This window comes from Aricia agestis, chromosome 20 (genome assembly GCF_905147365.1).
Source record: "Aricia agestis chromosome 20, ilAriAges1.1, whole genome shotgun sequence".
Lineage (NCBI taxonomy): Eukaryota > Metazoa > Arthropoda > Insecta > Lepidoptera > Lycaenidae > Aricia > Aricia agestis.
In genome coordinates this window covers 11,224,142-11,234,258 of record NC_056425.1, presented here as the reverse complement: position 1 = coordinate 11,234,258, position 10,117 = coordinate 11,224,142, and the positions used below count along the sequence as shown (strand labels likewise).

The 10,117-nt window shown below is 36.4% G+C and overlaps 2 protein-coding genes and 1 long non-coding RNA gene across 4 annotated transcripts; 2 read left to right on the top strand and 1 right to left on the bottom strand.

Annotated features, from left to right (window-relative positions):
* The first annotated feature begins 3,922 nt into the window (after positions 1-3,922).
* Positions 3,923-4,834, top strand: LOC121737063 (methyltransferase-like protein 23). Its single transcript, XM_042128605.1, has one exon. It carries the CDS (start codon positions 4,013-4,015, stop codon positions 4,706-4,708), a length of 696 nt encoding a protein of 231 aa, XP_041984539.1. The 5' UTR covers positions 3,923-4,012; the 3' UTR covers positions 4,709-4,834.
* Positions 4,832-5,807, top strand: LOC121737062 (acyl-CoA-binding domain-containing protein 6). Its single transcript, XM_042128604.1, has one exon. It carries the CDS (start codon positions 4,974-4,976, stop codon positions 5,739-5,741), a length of 768 nt encoding a protein of 255 aa, XP_041984538.1. The 5' UTR covers positions 4,832-4,973; the 3' UTR covers positions 5,742-5,807.
* A 113-nt stretch (positions 5,808-5,920) lies between these two features.
* Positions 5,921-10,116, bottom strand: LOC121737069. 2 transcript variants are annotated; one of them, XR_006037095.1, is made up of 3 exons: positions 7,366-10,116; positions 6,507-7,285; positions 5,921-6,372 (listed from the first exon to the last, which is right to left on the bottom strand). It is a non-coding gene; the product is annotated as an uncharacterized LOC121737069 (long non-coding RNA). The 2 variants fall into 2 exon arrangements; XR_006037094.1 differs by having other exon boundaries at positions 6,507-10,116.
* Position 10,117: the final 1 nt, after the last annotated feature.

The following is a 10,117-nucleotide window of genomic DNA, read 5'->3' as shown; positions in this document are numbered from 1 at the left end:
GGGACAAAACAAAATACTTCTATAATTATTGTATTCGACCTAACTTTTATACGTGGGAAAGCCATGCTTTGGCACTAATGGGCCGGCTCGACCGGATAAATACCACGTTCCCACAGAATACCGGCGTGAAACAACGCTTGCGCTGTGTTTCGCCGAGTGAGTGAGTTTACAGGAGGCCCAATCCCCTAACCCCTACCCTATTCCCTTCCCTACCCTCAACTATTCCCTTCCCTTCCCTACCCTTCCCTATTACCCTATTCCCTCTTAAAAGGCCGGCAACGCACTTGCAGCTCTTCTGATGCTGCGAGTGTCCATGGGCGACGGAAGTTGCTTTCCATCAGGTGACCCGTTTGCTCGTTTGCCCCCTTATTTCATAAAAAAAAAACGAAATTTTACTGCACTCTCCTTTATCAACATGCAAATGATTTATAATACTTAACAATTAACAAATCACTCTGTCTATAAGCACCGGCGCTGAGTAATTAGATGATAAAACGAAACAAGTCTCTTCTCACTCGCACGCGCCTGTAAATGTATCTAGTATTGTTCTGTTTCGCTGCTCGCGCACTTCTTGTCGTTTCATACCTGTCTCAGAAACCTGATTTCGCCCGCGCCGCGGTGCCGTGTGGTAAATAAATAGCAGGCATTGGATTAACGATTAACGGACTTCTGCATATTAACGGAAGTTAACGAGTCCGTTAATATTTCTAAAAGTTAGCTTAAAAGCTAATCCGTTAATCAAAATGTTAACTTCGTTAATTAACGATTAACGGATTAACGAGTTAATGCCCAGCTATGCTTATACATCAGAATAACACATAGGCTACAATTTTAACCGACTTTCAAAATGGGGAGGTGTTATGTTCGTTTTCTTATGTTCAACGATTACTCCGCCGTTTGTAAACCGATTTTCAAAATTTTTCTTTTGGTATATAGGGTATCATCCCAATTTGGTATTATATTCACAAAAGTGGTGATCTGATGAAGGATCCATAAGTAATCGAGGGAACTCCTCAAAATTTATACGGAAACATGTGGTGACTTTGGTTTTGTGAGAAGTATTCTAAGCATATGCTACCAACAAGTAAGATTTTGCACCGAGGTATTATACCTGGTATACCGTGGTTCGGAAGGTGCTGAGAGAACTCCTGATTCTTTATAGATACAAGTTTGGGAGTTTCGGCGTTGTTTTTTAGAGCGGAAAGCATAATATGCTACTATGCAAATTACATCATCATCATCATCATCACTACCATAATATTATACCATGCATTGTCCCATGGTTATGACTTATGAGCCTTAATGACCCTGTTAATGGTACTTTTCATAGTCTTTTAGATCGAGACTTGAGTTTGTCAAGCGATAATTTAAAAAAAAAGACTATAGGCTAAATATTATCACGCTAAGACTAATACGACCGAAGAAACTCAGGAAAATGTGGGAAAAACGGAGGAAATATTTTTTATTAAAATATAAAGAGGCAAACGAGCAAACGGGTCACCTGATGGAAAGCAACTGCCGTCGCCCATAGACACTCGCAGCATCAGAAGAGCTGCAGGTGCGTTGCCGGCCATTTAAGAGGGAACAGGGTATTAGGGGAGGGTAAGGATGGGATGGGATGGGAATAGGGGAGGCTACCCTGTTCCCTTCCCTACGAAGGGAACAGGGTAGGGGATTGGGCCTCCGGTAAACTCACTCACTCGGCGAAACACAGGGCAAGCGCTGTTTCACGCTGGTTTTCTGTGAGAACGTGGTATTTCTCCGGTCGAGCCGGCCTATTCGTGCCGAAGCATGGCTCTCCCACGTCTAAAATAGAGAATATAGTTTATAGAGCAAAACAGGCCAAATATTGTGATTTTTGTATGGGAGCCCCCCTTAATTTTTTATTTTATTATAATATTCTTATTAATTATTAAAGTACACATATAATTAAGACCTTGGTGAAAATTTCAAGTGCCTACCTGTTGCCGTTGTTGAGATAGAGCAAATCACGTTTATTGCATTTATTGTATGGGACTCGCGCGGCGGAATTGTGCTATGACGTCACAAGCGGTCGCGGGACTGTTCTGCCGTGCAGACACTAAAGCGCAGTAAGGCGCATTTTTGTGATTTTCCGTTTTTGATGTATTCTAAATCTACATTTTTCTCTTTTTATTTCTGGCTTACTCACGTTATCCTACGTTAAATGGAAGTATTTTATTTTTAACCATAAACTTAACTTACTTAATAAAATACTTCCATTTAACTTACGTTAAATGGAAGTATTTTATTTTTAACCATAAACTAAACTACTAAATTTTTTGGAAATGCAGTAACTATCCAATTTTACCGCCGAAAAGACATTATTACTGTATAAATCGCAGTAAAATCACTTGCTGCAAGGATTTTTTTGTGATTTCAGAATAAAACGCAGTAAATACAAATAAAATACTGTTTTTTAAATGGTTCCGTATACACACACAGTCACGTGAAAATCTAATTAAAACGCAATATATGTTAGCTCTATACAAACAGTTTTTACTGCATTAAATCAGTACTAGTGATTACATTAGTAATCACCAGTATTTTAATTTTAAAATGCAGTAAATTCAGGTATAATACTGCATTTTAAAAAGTTAATTGCTATATTGATATAATCTATAATACTTGCTAAAATGCAGTATTTGTATAGTATTATTTGAAAGAGTTGTATGTTTGCAATTCGTACAACTATCTTTTACAAAAAGATACTTGCAGGCTATTGTAAATCGTATTGTGATATTCAATTATAGTGATTATTATTGCATGGTGAGGTCAATATTAGATTTTACTATATCATCAATGCTTAAAATGACGCCATAGAAAATATGTAGTTGTATTGAGCAGGAGTTCTTGGATAGATTTTAAAGTAAAAAGAGACGCTTAGATATTATAGCGTAAGATTATGCTTCACATGCCCTATTAGACTGATTAATTCGTAAACGTCTTGTTACTTATTAATATACCACTTATTTCTCAGTTCCACCATTTTATAAATTTTTGTGTTTTAGGTATTTAAAGTTTTAAGCATTATTATAAAATAACGATGTTAAAGTACTAAGAGAAGATAATAATTGTTAGTTTTTTTATGCAAAAATGCAGATTTTTTAATAAATTTTAGCTTAGTAACAAAGTTCAAATGAAAAACGCATCCTATTTGATTATGAAAAATAAATTTTTTATAATTAAATTATTATGCTGGGTCATTTGTATGCACTACTTCTTTTATGTTCCAGAATACAAAACTAACTAAAATGCAGTAATGCACCTTTTTTACTGCGTTTTAATATGTAATTCTCTTTTTTTTTCTGTGCAGTAAAGGTGCCCCAAAAATATTAATGCCTGTAATAAATTATTCATGGGGTTTTCAGGGCATTCATTACGTCTAGGATTAAGTTTACGTTATTCCCTTTGAGATAAAGTCGACAAAGAACAAAACAAATACATTTTCATATATTTTTTTACGTTTTTAAACTTTAAATGCGTTTTTCTCCGAACCATGATTTTGCACTTACTGCGCTTTAGTGTCTGCACGGCAGTGTTAGCGGGAATCAATATTTATCGAAACTTTGAATGCCTATAAAATCAAAACTACTAGGTATTTTTGACTGCAACAAAAACTAGTGTATTTGTATACATACAGGCTTTACTGTGACAAAATTTCAAGCAATTTGGCATAGGTACCTAGTAACATTCTCCATTGTAGGAAAATAATACAAAAAACAACGTCACTCTTTCCGCTTTCGTATCCTTATGGAGAGTACTCCCGGCCAAAACTCTGTCAAGAGGTTAGCCACGGTGTGCGGTGTCTCTACTCATGACTCATGAGTCTGGTAAGACACAGTGACCGAATAATAAATAACCAGCGCCGTGGGCGGAAAAAAAATCCACTGTCAGTGTCATTTGTTAGTAGATGTGACATGTGTCATTTGAGGATTGTTGAATTTTATCAATTTTTATTTGCCTATTTCGAGATTTTTAGATATCTTATGCAATGAGCGATGGTCGCCCAGTAAGTGGTCAATTGAAAAAGTTTGTTTTCCGAGGAAAATCTACAAGTTTCGTTGATTCTAGAGGTGATTATTTAGAAGTTGTTATCCCCGAGCTCCTATCGGCCGGTTACTCGTTCTACACGTGGCCGTCTGCACCGCTCTTGGCCTGGTACTTGTGGACACAAAGAAAACATTTGCGCGGCCTTCGGGTCATAGAGCTAGGTTGTGGAACCGGGCTGCCCGGAATAGTGGCAGCCAAGTGTGGTGCCAAAGTAACGCTCACGGACAGTGTTTCCCTCCCACGATCGTTGAAACATTTGACCGCTTGTTGTGAAGCTAACGGTCTAGTCTCAGGCCGAGACGTGCAAATATTAGGACTATCTTGGGGCCTATTTCTATCTGAGATCCATGATCTACGCCCTATAAATTTGCTTTTAGCTTCAGATTGCTTTTACGAGCCGTCCCAATTCGAGGAAGTTTTGTCCACCGTAGCTTATTTTCTAGAAGGGTCTGACGCAAAATTTTTGTGTGCTTACCAGGAGCGGAGCACAGACTGGTCTATTGAAGCTCTCCTTAAGAAGTGGGCTCTGAAAGGTGCAGTGCTGGACTTGGACTCCTTGAGTGATACGACGGGTGTCGATTTCAAGACCATCATCGGTGACAGATCCTTGCATTTACTAGAAATTGTATCTGTGTAGGTTATGGCTAGCACAGCGAGAGCGGCTCGCCTCTACATTGGCAATTTACCTTGGACCATTGGACACAAGCAACTCAGAGATTACTTTTCTCAGTTTGGCCCAGTGCAGAATGCGAGGGTTGTGTTTGACCGCTCGACTGGTTTGAGCAAAGGTTATGGTTTTATTGAGTATGTCAGCTCGTCTGATGCAGCTGACGCTACAAACAAACAAGTTCATACACTAGAAGGCTTAAATCTGGTAGTCCAACTTCAAAACCAATAAAACAATGGCAGAGGCATGGTCCAATTCATGTTCTGATTTCTCAGATGATGACCAATCTCCATTGGATATATCTTTTAATAAGGCATCAGATCATGTAAGGAAAATAACCTCAAAATTAGATAACAATCAACTGCTAGAGTTGTATGGTTTATTTAAACAAAGCACTGAAGGAAAATGTGAATCACCAAAACCCAGCTGGTTCGATCAAAAGGGGAGACGGAAGTGGGAAGCATGGAAGGCTCTCGAAGAGATGCCTCAGGATGAAGCCAAAGCAAAATATGTGGAAGCTGTCAAAAAATATGATTCTGAATTTGAGACCGGTGATGCACCAAAAGGGGGTAAGGAATCTTGGGTGGCAGTATCTACTTTACGTAGGGATTCTGAACCAGAATTAGTACATGAGGAGCTTGACATTTTTGAAGCTGCCAGAGAGAATCTACCGGATAGAATAGAAGAATTAGTCAGAAAGAATCCTGAACTTCTAGTGGAAAAAGACAAGGATGGTTTAACAGCACTACATTGGGCTGCAGACAGAGATTCCACTGATGCATTAGCATTTTTAATAAATGCTGGCACTGATTTGAATGCTCCTGATGAAAGTGGTCAAACAGCCTTACACTATGCCGCACTATGTGGACATGTAAAAGCAACAAAAATGTTGATTGATGCCCAAGCTTTGTTAGTTGCTGACCATGATGGCAGTACACCTTTGGATTTGGCTACAGAAGAGGAAGTAAGGACTATTTTGGAACATGCCCCTCCCTTAATGTGAATTTAGTTTTATAGCTTTTGGATATATTATGTAGTTTGTATAATAATAAAATATTAATCAAGTTTTTTTGTGTTATTTAGAATTACCTTTTGTATGAACTAAGGATACTTAAATAAATCGATAATTATAACAATACTAATATATCTAATGAGAAATGGGAAAACAGCAAACTAAAATCCATATCATTAGTTTTATTTTCCTTTACATTTATATGGTGTTCAACAAAATAAATATTAATGAATTAATTAAACATACTAATAATATATTAAAGAACCAATATTTCTCTTTCCAATCAATTTTAACAAATCATTCCTATGAAATCCATCGATTCAGAATTTATTTGTATTTTGTTCAGATTATTGAGATTTTAGGAACTAGCAATTCAATACTTTAATTTTATGTCGCATTGTAAATAATATGTGAATACAACAGATTTCAAAATTTCTGTTCACTGTCCTTAATAATTGACATTAAGCTGTACAGTTGGCAATATCAACTTTGCTCTTTTGTAGTGTCAACACTTTTTTACATCAGAAAGTGTTCAATTTTGGTTAATCTTTATTTAATAGCTTTCTATAATTTCTTTCTATAAATTACAGATTAACAGTAACAGGTGTTGGTGTAGTTGAAACTAAGACTGGGTTGCACCAACTAACTTTAACCTTAACTATAACCGGAAAAATTGACAGATGTCGTATGAGAATATGGGGTGTTTGGACGCCATATTTAACTTTAACTTTACCCACGCCTCTGGTGCAACCCAACCTAAACATTTAATTTCAAACCATACAACTTAATATGTCATATTTTTCACTATCCAGTCAAGTCTCATCGGACTCAGAAGTCCTCTTCTCATATTATGTCCCTTACTACTAAAATGTCAAATGTGAATCAACAAGTGAGCAACATATTAAATTGCTATCATTGCTTTTAATACAAATTCACGTCGAGAGTTCGTAATAATTATTTAAAAAAAGGAATAGAACCATTTCATTGGTCATTATTTACAAAGTTTAAAAACACTATTATATTCGTGTCCATTGTACAGCGAAACTAACTTGCTAATGGATCTCGATAATCTAGGTTTTTGTATAGAAATGAGAAACGGTAATTGCCAAAAGCCATTAACGTGGTAGTACTGTATGTATGTGTTTTGGGGCAGCTTCACTTATTACAATGTTATTATTCGTTGTATTGACATCATATAGACATCATCATATTTGTGTCTAGCAAAACTCACGATCATAAGAATATATACGTCGCAGCAATGTAGTTGAGTTGGCCGGTCAGTTCAATGACTAGGCTGTTTATAGGTTCACCACACAATAAAATACCATCACGCAGAAATTTTGTTTAACTTCACAATTGAGAAAAAGCTAGACTAGCATCTATTAACCAAAAAATAAGGCCTAAATATAATTTTAGAACGCGTTAAATGAACGAGTCTAGTCGTCAAATTGGCTGGAGAATTCAACTAGATGGCTGCGACTTAAACACCTTCAAGAACTCGCGTGCAGTCGATAAATATCTTTGTCTACTCTAGTCTAACCACTGACCTCCATTATACAAGTACGCGTACTTGTATAAAGGAGGTCAGTGAATCTAACAGACTAGAAAAGTAGACTCTTTCCAAAAATAGACTATAGAGAGAATCAATCACGTATTGTGGGAAAGTAGACTCTGTTTTGTTAAAGATAGAGTCGATAATAAAATCAATGGGCGGAGATGTTTTTTTCGACTATACGCGCGAATTCCTACAGGGTAGTTTATTTACAAAGTACCTTCGTATCGACAAAGGATTATATCTTTAGCATTGAACTGGAATGGACATTATACACCTTTTATTGCAACACTTAAAAATAATTTGACTTCGAAATCGTACATTTATAATACACTTGCGTTATAGGCACTTATGTAACGGCGCCGTTTTGGGCACTTAAAGGTAATCAGGATAAGTCAGGATACAGAGTAAGCCCGGATACAGGGGAAGTCCGGATACAGGGTAAGTTCGGATACAGGGTAAGTCCGGATACAGGGTTAGTGTGAAATTAGTGTGGATACAGGTAATTCCGGACAATTATCACAACTTACCCTGATTACCACTTCTATAAATTGACGACCACTATGACAAGCTATAATATTATATTATTAAAATACGCGCACCTTTATGTTTATACGAGTATTAATACCAACTCATTAATGATACTGGACCTTTTTACTACTTAAAATTTAACCACCACTTGCAAGAATTTGATTAAGTAACCCTGGGTTTAAATATCATGTTGTCTCTTTCATGAAGACGACAAACATGACAGTTAACCAAAGGTTAACTTTAACCCATTTGCGCAAGTGGTACTTAATGATTAGGTGTAGCCGTGCTGATTTACCTTAACCTAATCAAATTTTAATATCATAGTGCAATAAGTTTCTTTTATATATAGCATTGACAATGAGACAAATATTTTTATAATATTAATAAAAGTAATCACCAATAGAGAAATCGATTTATAGGCAGATGGCGAACCTTCTTTATTTCGTAGAGTTATATTAAACCCAGCCGACGGATCTTGACTTGACATAACCCGGCCAAATAACGGAGGTCCACCGGAGGACTTATGTATCAATTTCTTTGATGATGATATTTCTTTCGACTAATGACTTATCTACACGTCAATGCTATTTCTTTCTTGACATTGAAACTCCATTACCTTTTAACAATCTTCTGGGTCCAAGCATCTTATAACACTATAAAGTTCATAATAATCAGTAATTTTATAAAGCGGTGATATTAATATAGTTTAGAATTTGAAACGTCCTATCTATATTATAAATTAACAAGTTTCGTAATTATCCCTCCACTACCGTCAATCCATTATATGGAATCAATTTTGTACATTATTTATAAACTAAGCTATATACACATTTATATGAAATAATATAACGCTTAAACTCTGTTACAAAAGCAATTGATTAGGGCAAAGTTTAATTTACTCTCAGAGTTGAAATTTCGTTAAGAAGCCTCTTCAAGAATGTAGAAAAGTTCCGATTCATATTTTTTATAACTTCATTTTACCTTGGAGCTTTAATTTTTCATTCTCAAATCATAAACCAATAAACAAAGCAATTAAAAAGAAGTGTATCTGTAAAAAACTTAAAAAAGGAAGGCACAGGCAAATATTTATTTAAATAAACATTAGATACATGAGCCCTGCATGCTACTTATTGTTTTTGAAACAGAGTTTAAAATATCGACGGATGCTGTTCCGACAGAGGACCAAACTGACTCTTACTAACTATTTTTAAGTATACTCGAAAAATAAGATTTCATGGCTGATCGTAGCAGTATTTACACCAAATCTTTTCTGACATAAAATTAACCACAAACCCTATTAGTTAAAATACATCTTTATTACTCTTACATTTTAAGATCGAATACTTGAACACTATTTAAAATAAGGGACTCTCGAGTCACCTTAATGTAAATTGTAAGCCATGTCAATATAAGCATAAAGGCGGCAAGTAAAAATTCAAATGTCCCTACAGGCTCATAGACGTTTAAACCGTCATTGCTTTATGTTGGAGCTACTTTGGCGTCTACTCAATGTAATTTATTTAAACAGACATTTCATAAAATTAATGTTTAGCCCACCAACAGCATCTAAAACCATGATAAATGGAGCATGTGGGACGCATATATTGTATACCCTTAGTCGAAATGCATTCCCTAGTTTCGATAACGAAGTTAGACGTCAAAAACGTACGCGACATAGCGCATCACAAGCGCCATGACACATAGCGATGGCCGAGCCACGTTTTATTTACTATCTACTTTATAGAATCGCCGACCATAAATGTATGGAATTGACATAAGCTTTCGATAACATGAAGGCGACATTAGACTCCTAAGGTTGATCAGGGTAAGTTCGGACACAGGGTAAGTCCGGATAATTCAACTTATCACTAAATTAGTCAGTGTTTTTTTTTGCCTGGCGCTACGGTGCATATACGCCATATTGCACTGTAACCGCAAAATGTAGTAACCGTAACTTTAGTTTAATTTAGCATTAACTTGAATTATCCGGACTTACCCTGTATCCGAACTTACCCTGATTAACTATACAAGGTGAAATAATTAAACCTACCGGCCAAATTTATTTTTGGGCCTAGGTATCATTCGGAGAGTCTATTTAACCAACAAAAATAGGGTGTTAATTTTTTACAATAACAAAACAGTTGCAGAACGGTCACTTCGCGGCGGTGGGTAGAGCGGGGGTGACGCGGCGGGTGGCACGGGAGGCCCGGCCGCAGCACGCGCCGGCTACGAGTAGTGTCCATTAATTGTGGTGTTTTTTAGGAAAACTTTTGGAAGCTATTTC

Excerpts from the sequence above, each read along its gene's own strand:
- LOC121737063 (XM_042128605.1), top strand. The coding sequence starts at position 4,013 with ATGAGCGATGGTCGCCCAGTAAGTGGTCAATTGAAAAAGTTTGTTTTC.
- LOC121737062 (XM_042128604.1), top strand. The coding sequence starts at position 4,974 with ATGGCAGAGGCATGGTCCAATTCATGTTCTGATTTCTCAGATGATGAC.